The 16,762-nt window shown below is 34.7% G+C and overlaps 3 protein-coding genes across 4 annotated transcripts; 2 read left to right on the forward strand and 1 right to left on the reverse strand.

The window, feature by feature from the left end:
- The first annotated feature begins 3,889 nt into the window (after positions 1-3,889).
- Positions 3,890-8,429, forward strand: LOC132252618 (probable disease resistance protein At1g61190). The gene is made up of 2 exons (XM_059739504.1): positions 3,890-5,482; positions 7,669-8,429. Exons 1-2 carry the CDS (start codon positions 4,342-4,344, stop codon positions 7,797-7,799), a joined length of 1,272 nt encoding a protein of 423 aa, XP_059595487.1. The 5' UTR covers positions 3,890-4,341; the 3' UTR covers positions 7,800-8,429.
- Positions 8,430-11,331: 2,902 nt separating this feature from the next.
- Positions 11,332-15,644, forward strand: LOC100263444 (disease resistance protein SUMM2-like). 2 transcript variants are annotated; one of them, XM_059739506.1, is made up of 2 exons: positions 11,332-14,338; positions 14,969-15,644. In XM_059739506.1, the coding sequence occupies exon 1, from the start codon at positions 12,374-12,376 to the stop codon at positions 14,318-14,320; it is 1,947 nt and encodes a 648-aa protein (XP_059595489.1). In that variant the 5' UTR covers positions 11,332-12,373; the 3' UTR covers positions 14,321-14,338; positions 14,969-15,644. The 2 variants fall into 2 exon arrangements, with proteins under 2 accessions (XP_059595489.1, XP_019077909.2); XM_019222364.2 differs by having other exon boundaries at positions 11,333-14,338.
- Positions 15,645-15,717: 73 nt separating this feature from the next.
- LOC104880304 (F-box/kelch-repeat protein At1g80440-like) lies at positions 15,718-16,327 on the reverse strand. Its single transcript, XM_019222365.2, has one exon. It carries the CDS (start codon positions 16,264-16,266, stop codon positions 15,802-15,804), a length of 465 nt encoding a protein of 154 aa, XP_019077910.1. The 5' UTR covers positions 16,267-16,327; the 3' UTR covers positions 15,718-15,801.
- Between the last annotated feature and the right edge of the window lie 435 nt (positions 16,328-16,762).

A 16,762-nucleotide genomic window follows, 5' to 3' on the forward strand; every position in this document is an offset into this window, starting at 1 on the left:
ATTATTAATTATAATTTTATTTAAGTTGAACCACAAATCTTGGGTAAATGAAGAAGAATTTGTTAACAAGATACTTGTTTATATCGGAAGTTTTTAGTTTGATTTGTTGTTGTTGAATTCAAATTCCTAGAAGCTAGCTTTGAGGACTAGCTAGTTGCCTTGGTTTTTGTTATATGTTTGATTTTTATATTGTTTTCAGACATGATGTGTAAAATGGATTAATGGTAATGATGTTGAAACATGGCTAATACTATTAGACCAATGTTGAAGAGAGTGCCTTTGCTGAGCTGCATCTGGAGCAAGCTCCATGACAAGCTCCATTTACTCCGAAGTATTGCTTCACAACCTCTCTTTGTGTATTATAAAGTTGTGAGTAGAATTATTAAAGTTGTTTAAACAAGTGGCAATCTTGATATGCCAGAATGACACCATTAGAAAATTATATAAATTTTAGTAGGTTCAGGTAAGTTGTAATTATATCAGAGTAATAATCTTGTCAACTTGCATAACTCATTTAAATGATTTAAATATATTTATGAGTGGCATTTGCATTGCCTAATTATAGTTCTTATTAGAGAATGAGTTACTATCAATTTTATGGAATGAAACTATAATTAGTCGGTATTACTTCAAAGTGAAATCTTACTCATAAAATTTTTCAATTAAATTCAAAAGTTAAAATTATAAAGTAGAGAATTAAAAGAACCATTGAGCATAGTTTAAAATTTGAATATTATACGTTTATTATTGTAATGCAAGCCCAATATTTATTATTTATTATTAAAAATATAATTTTATATCTAATTTTTATATTTAAGATAATTTAGCACATTTGAACAATGCTTTGAGAATAAGATTGAAGCATCTAATTTGACTAATTGGATACAAATCAAACTAATCCAGTCTTATTTTTCGTATTTATCCACCTTCAATTATAAGATAAACATAAACAAAAGTCTTTATATGATTATAACAATATAAACACTAAAATAATGAGTTTAACATTAAATAACAAAAAATTTATTTCAATCTTTGACATATTGTTATATAAGTTATATATATGTTAGTAAAATAAGAAATATTAATATATTTAAAATATTAATTAATAAAATCACAATTTTTTGTTATTGTTAATATTTAATTAATAAATTCTAATTAAATCTAAAATAAAAACTTTACACAAATTAGTATAAAACCAAATATGATCGCCATATTTGTATTTTAAATGAGAAACAAATGTTAAAAGATATAAAAAAGAAAAAAAACTCATTGTCTAGTATTTTAATTATTTATATAATTTTAACTTCTTGTATTATTTTAAATTTTAATAATATATGAATTATATATGCATATTGCCATGCTGATATCATGTTTCAATTACTTGAATCACCAGTTCAATTAAGAAACTCTAATGCAATAATTTTTCAATTCAATAACTAATTAATAAGATTTTCAAAATATTGTATTTAAAAACTCGTCACAAAAAATGAATATAAAAGATCATGAAATTCTTGCAAAGAAAACTAACCTCATGAAAATATAGAAACCCCAAACCTTAATTTTTTCAATAATACTAATCAAAGTTCTTCTTGTGTTTAGGCATATTAGGAGAGAACCAATAATCTCATCCGCAAATCAAGCATAGTCAATAGTCAATTCTTATGTTTAGGAGTAATATATATATATATAGAAAGTCATTTATATATTTAAATGTTGTAATGTATATCTTGAAACTCAATAAGAAAGGGCTTCTTTTCTTTCCTAGTTCTTATAGTTTATAGATTACCTCGGCAAAAAGGAAAATGAGAGCTAGAGCTTGAATCAAACAGTCCAATCGCAATCATTCCTATTATTGTCTGACGCACTCCTGCTTTGAACCTTAACGTATTGATAAAAAATCCCTTTCTCATTTTAGACTAGGGCTTCTCTCTATAAATAAGGGAATTTCTCCGCTTCAGATGATGTCTCATTGGGCCCTTCGAATGCATTGTTTTCATGGTCGGTAGGAGAGAGCCTTCTATACTTTTGGTCATTCATTCATTCATCCATTCATCTTATACTCTTGTTAAGAAAAGTGACTTCATGAAAATATATATGGAAACCTCAAACCTTAACTTCTTCAATAATGCCTATTAAAATTTTTGCAATTGAAGGTTGTGTAATCGAGGATGATAATGATGCAAGGTTTAGAACTAGTCACTTCTAACCAAACTTATTCTTATACGTATTCCCCTCTTCATCTCAAGTCTGGGAGTTTACTTTTCTATTTTAAGAAAATTAATCATTATTTTTATTTTACATGTATTGAAAAAGGCAAAAAAAAAAAAATTAAGATTGAGCGATATGAATCTCCGTAAAACCAGAATCAATCACAACATATATGTGAGAAGAAAATTTAAAAGTGTGTTTGACAATATTTCATTTTGAAGTGTTTTTAATTTTAATGAAAATATTTTTTTTAAAAGTGATTTTGAGAGAATCATCTATTAAATGTTTTTTTAAAAAGCACCATAAATAATTTTTTATTTGTTTAAAACTATTTAATAAATTTGATTAAATACTTGATTTTTCTTCAAAAATATTTTTTAAAGCTAGAAGTTCTTTTTGAAAAACAACATCAAATGGACGTAAGTCTTAAAATAAAATCCCAAATCTACCATTGATTTAATTATACTTTTCAAATCCATCCTATGGGCCTAGGCAACCTTGAAATACCCATCCCTATTATAATACAAAAGCAAACCACCACTAAGGATATTTAAACAACATTTTAAAGACAATCGAAACCTATCAATGAGTCTTTGTCTTATAATACAAATTTCGTTATGTTCACATGTAGAAAGGGACAAGTAATACATAAAAACTAAAAATCATATACAATAGAAAGCTTGGAATCAAGAGGGAAGAGAGTAGAAAGTTACGAAGTGGTGGAGCCTTGGGTAAAATAAAATTAACAATGGCATTATCATGTGCGTGTCTCATCGCTTGATGGGTTATAACTAGAGCCCACTTGATGCTTAGAAAAATATATTTGCAGGTGGTCTCCATCTGTCAATTGATTAATCTATACAATATTAAAAATCCACTTGATGTTAATTTAGGAAAATTATTTTATTTTGTTGGTGATGGCCTGTCTCCCATCTTCTTCAAGTTTCAACTCTGGACTTCTCAAATTTGCAAAGTGCAGTGCAGTGATTCATCTTTCTTATTTGTTCCATCTTTGGCCGAATTCTAGTCATTTTTTCTGTTACTTCCGGAAAGCAATCTTGGGTCTTGTCCCATCAAAAATCAAAGCAACCAGCTACTAGGCATTTGAATTCAAGAACAACAAATCAAACTAAAAAACTTTATGTACAAATAAGTATCTTATTAACAAATACTTCTTCGTTTATCGACGATTTGTGGTTCAACTTAAATAAAATTATTATTAATAATTTTAAGATAATATATGAATGCTAGAATTGTTGGTCAATTAATATAATTAATGTGTGATGAGGTATAGCACTATAAAAATAACTAAAAGAATAATCAAATTTACCCCATTTCAATTGGGAAGAGCAAAATAAACTTTATTTCACATTAGAAGACATTTTGCAAAAAAGTTCAATATTTACTAATAACAAAATATAAAAGTCAATATAGTTGAGAAACAAGGAAATTTAAGGATTTTAGTGTTAAATCCTTTATATGATGATAAGATATTCTTAGAAAAAGCAAAATGTAATAGCATCTCCTTTATTTATTTATTTTCTTTCAAAAAAATGTTATAAATTGTACAAGTTATATGAATAATTCAAATTTTGGCAATAAAAATACAATTCAATGCCACCGTGACCAATCAGAATTGTTTAAAAAATAATGTAAAGCATAATGTAGTGGTGATGAATGCAAGCATAAAACCATTGTGGAGCCAAGATTCAAGGGGCATCAATGGAGGAAAAATATTAAAGAAATGGAGGAGGGTGTATGCATAGAATTATCATGGACACAGTGCGGGGGGCCCATCTCTTTCCTAAAAGGAAGACAGAATAATTAAGCGACCCAGCTTCTCTTATGATGGGATATTGCATCAGGTTAACTTCACCCCAGTCTCAGTCTCTTTGAATTACCAAACCCTAGTCTCTTCTCTCTTTACTGCTAATCCTCATCTCTTTTCCTCTTTCTGTGCTCTCCGGAAACTTTTGTAGATGGTGGCATAGCTGCCTATACTGAAGTTTTAACTCCGGAGTTTTTGATTGATAAGGGCAGTGATTCATCTGCTCCCTGTATTGCAAACTATCCCCTCTTTCTTCTATCTTTGGCTCAACTTCAGTCCTTTTTTCCTTTGATTTCCCGAAAGCTATGGAGTTCCTGAGCTCAATCGTGGGTCTGATCCCCTGCTTCTATGATCACACCTCCAAGCATACGGTCTACATTCGTGATCTAAACAAAAATCTCCAAGCCTTGAGGAAGGAAATGGCGAAGCTCAACAACTTGTATGAAGATGTGAAGGCAAAGGTTGAACGTGCAGAGGAACGACAGATGATGCGCACAAAGGAAGTGGGTGGCTGGATCTGTGAAGTAGAAGTCACAGTGACAGAAGTTAAAGAAACTCTGCAAAAGGGCGATCAAGAAATCCGGAAGAGATGTCTCGGATGCTGTCCCAGGAATTGTTGGTCTAGCTACAAGATTGGAAAGGCAGTAAGCGAAAAGCTGGTTGCTGTATCTGGTCAAATCGGCAACGGACATTTCGATGTTGTAGCCGAGATGTTGCCTCGTCCTCCAGTTGATGATCTGCCCATGGAGGCGACTGTGGGCCCACAATTGGCGTATGAAAAGAGCTGTAGGTTTCTCAAAGATCCACAAGTGGGAATTATGGGATTGTATGGAAAGGGGGGTGTTGGCAAAACCACCCTCTTGAAGAAAATCAACAATGAATTCCTTGCAACATCCAATGACTTTGAGGTTGTGATTTGGGCTGTGGTGTCAAAATCGCCCGACATTGAAAAAATTCAGCAAGTTATTTGGAATAAATTGGAAATCCCACGTGATAAATGGGAAACTAGAAGCAGTAGGGAGGAGAAGGCTGCAGAAATTTTGAGAGTTTTGAAAAGAAAAAGGTTCATCTTGTTGTTGGATGACATTTGGGAGGGACTTGATCTCCTAGAAATGGGGGTCCCGCGTCCAGATACTGAAAATCAGTCCAAGATAGTTTTGACGACCCGATCACAGGATGTCTGCCACCAAATGAAAGCTCAGAAGAGTATAGAAGTGGAATGTTTGGAGTCAGAAGATGCCTGGACTTTGTTCCGGAAGGAGGTAGGAGAAGAAATATTAAATTCTCATCCGGATATACCGATGCTTGCAAAGGTTGTTGCTGAAGAGTGCAGAGGTTTACCTCTCGCTCTTGTCACTCTTGGGCGGGCCATGGCAGCTGAGAAAGATCCCTCAAACTGGGACAAGGCAATACAAAATCTACGCAAATCTCCAGCTGAAATCACAGGTATGGAAGATAAATTGTTTCATCGATTGAAACTCAGTTATGATAGGTTGCCTGACAATGCCAGCAAATCTTGTTTTATATATCATTCCATGTTCCGAGAGGACTTGGAGGTTTATAATTATCAACTTGTAGACCTTTGGATAGGGGAGGGGTTCTTAGGTGAAGTTCATGACATACATGAAGCACGTGATCAAGGGAGGAAAATTATTAAAACTTTAAAGCATGCATGTTTACTGGAGGGTTGTGGTTCAAGAGAAAGAAGGGTTAAGATACATGATGTGATCCGCGACATGGCCTTATGGTTATACGGTGAACATGGGGTGAAAAAGAACAAAATTCTAGTATACAATAAAGTTGCTAGGCTTGATGAAGTTCAAGAAACTTCCAAGTTGAAAGAAACAGAGAGGATATCATTGTGGGATATGAACTTTGAGAAATTCTCTGAAACATTGGTGTGTCCCAATATCCAGACTTTATTTGTGCAAAAATGTTGTAATTTGAAGAAATTTCCAAGTAGATTCTTTCAATTCATGCTTCTACTAAGAGTTCTGGATTTATCAGACAATTATAATTTAAGCGAGTTGCCTTCTGAGATTGGTAAATTGGGTGCCTTGAGATATCTTAATTTGTCATTCACAAGAATAAGGGAGTTACCCATTGAACTAAAGAATTTGAAAAATCTGATGATTTTGCTTATGGATGGTATGAAATCCCTTGAAATTATTCCACAAGATGTGATATCAAGCCTTATATCCTTGAAGTTGTTCTCCATGGACGAATCCAATATCACAAGTGGAGTTGAAGAAACCTTACTGGAGGAGTTGGAGTCCTTGAATGATATCAGTGAGATATCAACCACCATATCCAATGCTCTTTCATTCAACAAACAAAAGAGTAGTCACAAATTACAAAGGTGCATAAGTCATCTACATTTACATAAATGGGGGGATGTGATCTCACTTGAACTATCATCTTCATTTTTTAAAAGAGTGGAGCATTTGCAGGGGCTTGGAATAAGCCATTGCAATAAGTTGGAAGATGTAAAAATTGATGTGGAAAGAGAAGGCACAAACAATGATATGATTCTTCCAAACAAAATTGTAGCAAGGGAAAAATACTTCCACACCCTTGTTAGGGCAGGTATAAGATGTTGTTCAAAATTGTTAGACTTAACATGGCTTGTTTATGCTCCATATCTTGAAGGACTTATCGTTGAAGATTGTGAATCAATAGAAGAAGTGATACATGATGATAGTGAAGTCTGTGAAATTAAGGAAAAATTGGACATATTCTCAAGGCTCAAATACCTCAAGCTTAATGGGCTGCCAAGATTGAAGAGCATCTACCAACATCCACTACTCTTTCCCTCTCTTGAAATCATCAAGGTGTGTGAATGCAAAGGTTTGAGGAGCCTCCCATTTGATTCCAACACTTCAAGTAAAAGTCTAAAGAAAATTAAAGGAGAGACAAGTTGGTGGAATCAGTTGAAGTGGGAAGATGAAACTATCAAGCACTCTTTTACTCCGTATTTCCAAATCTGTGAAGCTGAAGCATATTCAACAGACACTGAGGAGTCTGAAATTGGCAGCATAGATGATATGAAGGAACAACTAGTATCAAATTAACTTCTATCAATCTTTCAGGTATTAATTAACTTTTATACTATATTTGGAAAATCATTTTCTTTCCTTAATCCCATTCTTTTGTGGAATTTTTTACTCTATCTATGCCAAAGTGCATCAAAGTCTCGACATCAAAATAACTTTCAATGTTTGATCTATCAAGTTTGCCCCTTTTGAAGTAACTGTTATAAAGTTTGCCCAGAAGGGACTTTGGAGGAGGTCTTTTATTTAAACATCTAATGACATTTCCTTTTGGTTACTTAAGAACTTGAAAATATGCAGAGTTCTCAACTATGTTATTTATTGTGTCTTAATTTTTTCGATTCATTTCAATCTATAAGTAGAAAGAGAGAATACCTAATTTCAACTTATTTCTTTATATTTCAAGTTGAAACAACAGGTGTTTCGCAACAACTGTAGGTAAAGATATTCCATTAAGAATTCTCGCTTTGTTTAATGTATTTACCAGGACCAACTATATGTAATTTCTCTTCTTTTGTTCAGTTGCCTCTATCTGGTTGACTCTCAGTTGTTTTTTTTTTTTTTTTTTTCTATTGCATTCAGAGTTGGGGCTTGTTCTAGAGGTTCTGACAACAGCTGGGATTCAATTAGCTCTATGTAGTGGGGCCTTGAGTTTTTTGATTGGATGCAGAGTAGGGTCTTGTTCTACCTGTTCTTACTCAGTTGGGATCTGAGCTTCTTCGGCTGCTTCCGTTTCATCCTGCTCTTTTTCCTTCTAATTGGTATAGATGTGAGCTGGATTATGTTTGCTTGCTGGTCTGAGTTTCTGATATGTCTAGTGGCGGTGTGCTGATTCTCAGAGTATCGTTATTCATGGTGCTCGGTCTGCTGGGAAAGTTGGTTAATGTCCAGATGCAGGGGCTCATCTCGGCAGGCTTTGGTTGGGATCCATGTGTTTGCTGGAATTGGATTCTGTGGGTTGCCTTTGGCTTTTGATGTAGGCCGGGTTTGTTTTCTTTGTTGAGGCTGGTGGAGTATGGTGGCTCAGAAGCTGCTAGTAATCTGTCTGTTGTATGCTGACGCTGGAATCTTCATGGAGGTTGCTCTGGTGGGTCAATATGATATGGGAATGCTTTTGCCTTTTGAGTCCTTGGGCGTCAGCTGGTTGCTTGTGTTTCCTCTGCGCTTTAGTTCATATACCAGAGTGCATACTTCCTTGAGTTCCATATCCCACTGCCAAGTGTGTTGTCCATGATGTAATGTAAAGCAGTTAATTTGTATACCTGGCCTTAAGTTCCTCTCTAGAAAACTTTGAACGCCCTTTATGAATGAAATGTTGTGAGAAAAACTGGAGTTGATTTTCACATTTGAGGTCGTTAATGGTGATTTTTCTTAATGTAATTGTGATCGAAAAGAAATTTGATCAAGTAGTCGAAACTATAAGCAGAGTTGATCTTATTCAACATTGCATTATAATTTGGTACCCCTCACAGATCGCTCCAAATAGCATTGAAAAGTACTTTCATTTTCCTTCAGTGGAGGCTTCTTTTTCTTTGCTGGTTAATATTCATAGCTTCAGTGCTTGATGAAATTTCGTTACTTGACATTGTTCACTCTTGTCCCTCCTGCTCTGATCACAAACAAATGCCCCAATAAATAAGAATGATTTGTTCAAGGAATTTGAAAATACTTGAACAATAAAAGAAAAGAATAGGGGAGAAAGGAAAAGAAATTGAGAAAGCAAACACTTGGTAGTTTCCATTTCAATTAACCGATCTTTGAAACTAAAATGTAATTCTTGGTAGAATAAAAGAAGACATGCAACATCTTAAGAAGATTCATCTAATGGAACATACCATGCTACAATTGGAAACTGAGACCAAATAGTAGTTTTTGGTAGAATAGATATCGCATGCCAAAAAGAAAGTCTTGTAGCTTTGACTACTTCATAATTCTTGTACGTATAGCCCACAAAGCTTTCGAGATCATACTTGTTTATTCAGACCTGTTTGAACATACGGCTCTAGCGGAAGATCTTACAACTTTAGGAGTTCATAATGTCCATGAAATCACAGGAAAAGAAAAGGATGTATATCAAGTTCATGAAAAATAAAGAGATGGTTTATTAAATTTTGCTAGTGAGTTGGATCACTAGCAAGCTCCATGATAAGCTCCATTAACTACCGAGGATTGCTTCACAACCTCTTTGTATATTATTAAGTTGAAAGTAAAATTATTAAAGTTATATAAATAGGTGGCAATTTTGATAAGCCAAAATAACACCATTCGAAAATTATATGAATTTTAGCAGGTTTGAATAAGGTGTAATCATATCCGTATAATAATTATGTCAACTCATTTGCTAAATGGATTGTATTGGAACTTGATCACTCAACTTATCTAACTCACTTAACTTGTTTAAATACATGTATGAAATGTATTTGCATTGTCTAATTATAGTTCATATTGGAGAATGAACTACTATCAATTTCACATGATGAAATTATAATTAGTCAATATTACTCGAAAGTGAAATCTCTTATTCAAAAATATCTCATTAAATTCGAAAAGCTAAAATTATCAAGTAGATGGTTAAAGGAACCATTGAGCATGGTTTAAAATTCGAATATAATGTATTTATTGTTGTAATTCAAGCCCAATATTTATTATTTATTATTAAAAATATAATTTTATGTCTAATTTTTATATTTAAGATAATTTAGCACATTTGAACAATATTTTGAGAATTGGATTGAAGCATCTAATTTGACTAATTGGATAACAAATTGGACTAATCCGATCTTATTTTTCATATTTATCCACCTTCAATTCTAGGATAAACATGAACAAAAGTCTTCATACAATTATAACAATATAACAAAATAATGAGTATAATATTAAATCTAAAATAAAAACTCTACACAAATTGGTATAAAACCAAGTATGACAATCATAAACCAATCCCCTCCCCCATACTAAATAAATGAGAAATGATGTTACAAGATATATATTTAAAAAAAAATAATCTTTTAATCTTTTAATTATTTTTATAATTTTAACTTCTTATATTATTTTAAATTGAATAATATATGAATTAGATATCCATATTGTCATGCGGATATCATGTTTCAATCACTTGAATCATCAATTCAATCAAGAAATTGTAATGCAATAATTTGTCAATTCAATGACTAATAAAATTTTGAGAACATTGTATTTGAAAGCTCTGCACATAAGATGAATATAAAAGATTATGAACTCTTGCAAAAAAAAAAATGACATCATGAAAATATGGAAACCCTAAACCTTAATTTCTTCAATAATGCCTATCAAAATTTAAGGTTGTGTAATTGAGAATGCTAATGACCCAAGGTTAGAACTAGTCGCTCATAACTAGACTTGTTCTTATTTTTTTTAAACATATTCCCATCTTCATCTCAAATCTATGGAAATTTACTTTCCTATTTTAAGAAAATTAATTTTTATTTTTATTTTACATGTATTGGAAAAAGCAAAAGAGAAATTAAGGTGACACAACAAGAATAACTATAAAACCATAATGACTATATATATATATATATATATATATATATAAAATAAGACAATTTAAAATATGTGTTTGGCCGGTTTTTTTAAGTGTTTTTAGTAGAAACATTTTTTCTAAAAGTATTTTTGAGAGAGTTACCTATCAAATGTTTTTTTAAGAGGCATTACAAGTGATTTTTCAGTTGAGTTTGGTAATGACTTTAAAAAACAATTTTATTTTATCTAACATTTAAATGATAAAAATTTTTAAATATAAAAAAATTTAAAAACACTTCCTAAAATTATTACTAAACGGACTCCTCATTTATTTAAAAGTGTTTTCAAAATTTTACCACTTAATTTTTTTTCAAAAACATTTTTTAAACTAAAAATATTTTTTAAAAGTATTATCGAACGGAATCAAAGTCTTAAAACAAAATCTCAAATCTACCCTTGATTTAATTATATTTTTCCAACCCATCTGATTGGGCCCAGGCTTCCTTTAAATACCCACCCCGATAATAATACAAAAGCAAACCACCACCAAAGATATTTAAACGACAATTGAAACCTATTAATGAGACTTTGTCTCATAATACAAATTTCGTTATGTTCACATGTAGAAAGGGACAAATAATTTACAAAATTAAAAATCATATACAACAGAAAGCGTGGAATCAAGAGGGAAGAGAGTAGAAAGTTAACGAAGTGGTGGAGCCTCGGCTAAAACTAACAATGGCATATTATCATGTGCGTGTCTCATCGCTGGATGGACCAAAATTTGCTTCTCCCAAAGCTCTTTGAATATTATATTTAGAGCCCACTTGGTGCCTAGAAAAATACATTTGCAAGTGATCTCCATCTGTCAATCAATTAATCTATACAATAAAAATCCACTTGGTGTTAATTAAGGAAAATCATTTTGTTGGTGGTGGCCTGTCTCCCATGTTACTCAAGTTTCAAATCTGAACTTTTCAAATTCACAAAGTGCAGTGATTCATCTTTGTTCCATCTTTGGCTGAATTCTAATCCTTTTTTCTGTTACTTCCGGAAAGCCATGGAGTTCCTGAGCTCAATCGTGGGTCTGGTCCCCTGCTTCTATGATCACATCTCCAAGCATACCGTCTACATTCGTGATCTGAAGAAAAATCTCCAAGCCTTGAGCAAGGAAATGGTGGATCTCAACAACTTGTATGAAGATGTGAAGGAAAGGGTTGAAGGTGCAGAGCAACGACAGATGAGGCGCAGAAAGGAAGTGGGTGGCTGGATCTGTGAAGTAGAAGACATGGTGAAAGAAGTTCAAGAAATTCTGCAGAAGGGTGATCAAGAAATCCAGAAGAGATGTCTCGGATGCTGTCCCAGGAATTGTTGGTCTAGCTACAAGATTGGGAAGGCAGTAAGCGAAAAGCTGGTTGCTGTATCTGGTCAAATCGGCAAAGGACATTTCGATGTTGTAGCCGAGATGCTGCCTCGTCCTCTAGTAGATGAACTGCCCATGGAGGAGACTGTGGGCTCAGAATTGGCGTATGGCAGAATCTGTGGGTTTCTCAAAGATCCACAAGTGGGAATTATGGGATTATATGGAATGGGGGTTGTGGTGTCAAAATCGTCCAACATTGAAAAAATTCAGGAAGTTATTTGGAATAAATTACAAATCCCACGTGATATATGGGAAAGTAGAAGCAGTAAGGAGGAGAAGGCTGTCGAAATACTGAGAGTTCCGAAAACAAAGAAGTTCGTGTTGTTGTTGGATGACATCTGAGAGCGACTTGATCTCCTAGAAATGGGGGTTCCACATCCCGATGCTCAAAATAAGTCCAAGATAGTTTTCACGACCCGATCACAGGATGTGTGCCACCAAATGAAAGCTCAGAAGAGTATAGGAGTGGCATGTTTGTCGTCAGAAGCGGCTTGGACTTTGTTTCAGAAGGAGGTAGGAGAAGAAACATTAAAGTCTCATCCACATATACCGAGGCTTGCAAAGATTGTTGTTGAAGAGTGCAAAGGTTTACCTCTCGCTTTGGTTACTGTTGGGCGAGCCATGGTGGGTGAGAAAGATCCCTCAAATTGGGACAAGGTAATACAAGATTTGAGCAAATTTCCAGCTGAAATTTCAGGTGTGGAAGATGAATTGTTTAATAGATTAAAAGTTAGTTATGATAAATTGTCTGACAATGCCATCAAATCTTGTTTTACATATTGTTCTTTGTTCTCTGAGGATTGGGAGATTTATATTGAAAGCCTTATAGAATGTTGGATAGGAGAGGGATTTTTGGGTGAAGTTCATGACATACATGAAGCGCGTAATCAAGGGTATAAAATTATTAAAAAACTAAGGCATACATGTTTGTTGGAGAGTTGCGGTTCAAGAGAAAAAAGGGTTAAGACACATGATGTGGTCTGCGACATGGCTTTATGGTTATATGGTGAATGTGGGAAGAAAAAGAACAAAATTGTAGTATACGATGATGTTTTTAGGCTGAAGGAAGCTACAGAAATTTTAGAACTGAAAGAGACGGAGAAGATGTCATTTTGGTATCCGAATGTTGAGAAGTTCCTTGAAACATTGGTGTGTCCCAATCTCAAGACTTTATTTGTGGAGGGATGTCATAAGTTGACGAAATTTTCGAGTGGATTCTTTCAATTTATGCCTCTAATAAGAGTTTTGAATTTGGCAGGGAATGATAATTTAAGTGAGTTACCTACTGGGATTGGTGAATTGAATGGCTTGAGATATCTTAATTTGGAACCCACAAGAATAAGAGAGTTGCCCATTGAGCTAAAAAATTTGAAAAATTTGATGATTCTACGTTTGAATTCTATGCAATTCTCTGTAACTATCCCACAAGACTTGATATCAAATCTCATATCTTTACAGTTGTTCGACATTTGGAACACCAATATTTTAAGTGGAGTTGAAACCTTGCTTGAGGAGTTGGAGTCCTTGAATGACATCAATGAGATAGGAATCACCATATCTAGTGCTCTTTCATTGAACAAATTAAAGAGAAGCCACAAATTACAGAGGTGTATAAGGCTTCTACAGTTACATAAATGGGGGGATGTAATCACACTTGAACTATCATCTTTGTTTTTAAAAAGAATGGAGCATTTGATTCAGCTTGAAGTAGACCATTGTGATGATGTGAAAGTAAGTATGGAAAGAGAAATGAAACAAAATGATGTTATTGGTCTCTCAAACTACAATGTTGCAAGGGAGCAATACATTTACAGCCTCCGTTACATAAGAATAAAAAATTGTTCAAAATTGTTAGACTTAACATGGGTTGTTTATGCTTCATGTCTAGAAGAACTTTATGTTGAAGATTGTGAATCAATAGAACTAGTACTACACCATGATCACGGAGCTTATGATATTGTGGAAAAATTGGACATATTCTCAAGGCTCAAATGCCTCAAGCTCAATAGACTGCCAAGATTGAAGAGCATCTACCAGCATCCTCTGCTCTTTCCCTCGCTTGAAATCATCAAGGTGTATGATTGCAAAAGCTTAAGGAGCCTCCCATTCGATTCCAACACTTTGAACAACAATCTTAAGAAAATTAAAGGAGAGACAAGTTGGTGGAATCAGTTGAAGTGGAAAGATGAAACCATCAAGGACTGTTTTACTCCATACTTCCAAGTCCATGAGGCTGAAGCATATTTTGCAGAGGAGTCTGAAACTGGCAGCATAGATGATGATATGCAGGAACAGTTGGTATCAAATTAATTTCTATCCATCTTTCAGGTATTAATTAATTTTTATGTTATATAGATTACTTCCATAATTTTCTGCCTAGTCCTAATAACTTTCAATCTATTTTTTTCCCTTTTATTTTCATTCTCTTCTATATTGCTTTGAGTCTTTCGAGATCCAAACAAAGCCAAATCTACACCCCTTTCTATATCATGGTCCTGCCCCCAAGATCTTGGATGGGTAATTCAATTCTAGTTGTCCCTTGTGAAATAATTGTTATAAAAGGTTCGCCCAGATGGCACTTTGAAGGAGGTCTATTGTTTAAAAATGGGATGACATTCCCTGTTGGTTACTTGAGAACATGAAAATAATGCAGAGTTTTAAACTATATTATTTATTTGTCTTAATTTTTGTGATGGATTTCAATCTATAAATAGAAACAGATCAACTTCGTTTCAACTTAGCTCCATATATTTCAAGCTGAAAAACAGGGTTTCACAACTACTATAGTTGTAGATATTCCATTAAAGAATTTTTGCCTTGTTTGATGTGTTTACCAGGACCAACTTCACTTACAAGGGTAATATCTCTTCTATTGTTAAGTTACCTCTATCTGGTTGGCTCTGATCACTTTTTGCTTTTCTATTTTCGTTTTTTCATTTCTCTTTTTGTTGCATTCAGGGTTGGGGCTTGTTCTAGAAGTTCTGGCAACAGCCGGGTTTTCATCTTCTTTATATAGACTGTGTTGCTGATTGGAGATGTCCTGCTCTTTTTCCTTCTACTTGGAATCTGGGTTTGGTCTGAGGTCTCTGGTATGTTTCATCAGGGAGGCGCAAATGCTGATTCTCAGAGCATTGATATTTCATGGTGCTGAGACTGCTGAAAAGGTTGGTGTACTTATGATGGTTGCAGCATCCTCTTTGTTTCTGGATCTCAGGGACTGGATTCTGTGGGCAGCCTTTGGCTTTTGATGTTGGGTGGATTTTGTTTTGTTAATTTGTTGAGGCCGGTGCAGTGTGGTGGGTCTGAAGCTGCTAGTATGCTGCTGCTGGGTCAATGCGGATGTGATATGGGAATGCTTTTGGATCTTAGGGCTTCAGCAGGTTGATTATGTTTCCTCTGCTTACAAATATTTTATCACCAGATCCTACGTGGAGATGGGATGGATTGTTGTAATAGTGATGGTGTGTGTATGTGATATAATCCTATGAACATAGCCACATGCTTTGGTTCATATACCAGAGCACCGCTTACTTCCTTGAGTTTGATATCCCACTGTCAAGTGTTATGTTACGAAAACAAGTTTCACCGGTCGTGGATTGAAATGTTTTGTGAGAAAAACTGGTTGATTTTAACATTTGAGGTTGTTAATGGTGGAAGTATAAGCAGAGTTCTGAGGACTCAAAATGTGATCACTTTTTCTCAAGCATATTTCTTCCCCAATAAAAAGGTTTATTTGTGCAATGGTTTTGGCACCAACTGATGAATGAAAGAGAGCTTTCATTCCGGAGCATTTAGATCTCCAAACAGCAACCTGACTGAACATGACCACAAAATTCCTCCGGCGCCACCAATTTCCTCCACCTGCGACTCTTCAAATCCAACATGTACGCCACATGGGCTTCACCAAAGCTTCTGCACCCAATCACTAACAGCTTCCCCTCCCATGTTGTCATGTAAGCTGTGTGGCGAATCTCAGCTGGCAATCTGTCTACTGTCTGCCATCTGGAGTCCTGCAGTGTCACCACCTCACCCGCATGACACATGTACATCCCCATGTCACCACCGTCCACGCAGGTCCTCGGGCACGTGCTGTCTTCCAGGAAATCCTCCTCTGCCTTGTCCCACTCCCAGTTGGCAAAATCGAAGGCTTCCGCGCTCCTCTCGAACCTGCCTTGCATCTCTGTGCAGTACCCGCCCATGACATGAAACTTACCACGGTGGAATACTCCTTTGCATTCATCGCTCTCCCTTGCCATGTCAGGCAGTGGGGCCCACTAATCCTTTGCCACGTCATACACTAGCGCTGACTTCAATGCATTCTTCCAAACCCTACAAACCGCGGCGATGGTGGAGAAGTTTTCATAAGAAACGCGAATTAAACATTGGCGGGCAACGTCGTCCGGGAGACCCGGAATAAAGTCCATGAACAAAAAAAAAACAGCAAGACTGTGGTGCTATTAATGGAGAGAAACCCAACCAGAGAGCAAAGATGGGGGATTGAAATAAATTGAGAGAGCAGCTAGCTACAGAGGAAGAAGAAGGAAGAAGAAGATGATGAAGAGAGAAACAGTTGAATATAAGATGATGATGATGAGGAGGAGGATTGGCTTTTATAGAGCTTGCCAAGAAGACTGTAATACAGGTTTAAAAAAGGTTAGTTTCTATGTCTTGTTATTTATTTGCCAACAAGACTGTAATACAGGTTTAAAAAACGCTAAATTCAAAAATTAAAACAAAAATTGATACCTAATC

Source organism: Vitis vinifera, chromosome 9, assembly GCF_030704535.1.
Source record: "Vitis vinifera cultivar Pinot Noir 40024 chromosome 9, ASM3070453v1".
Lineage (NCBI taxonomy): Eukaryota > Viridiplantae > Streptophyta > Magnoliopsida > Vitales > Vitaceae > Vitis > Vitis vinifera.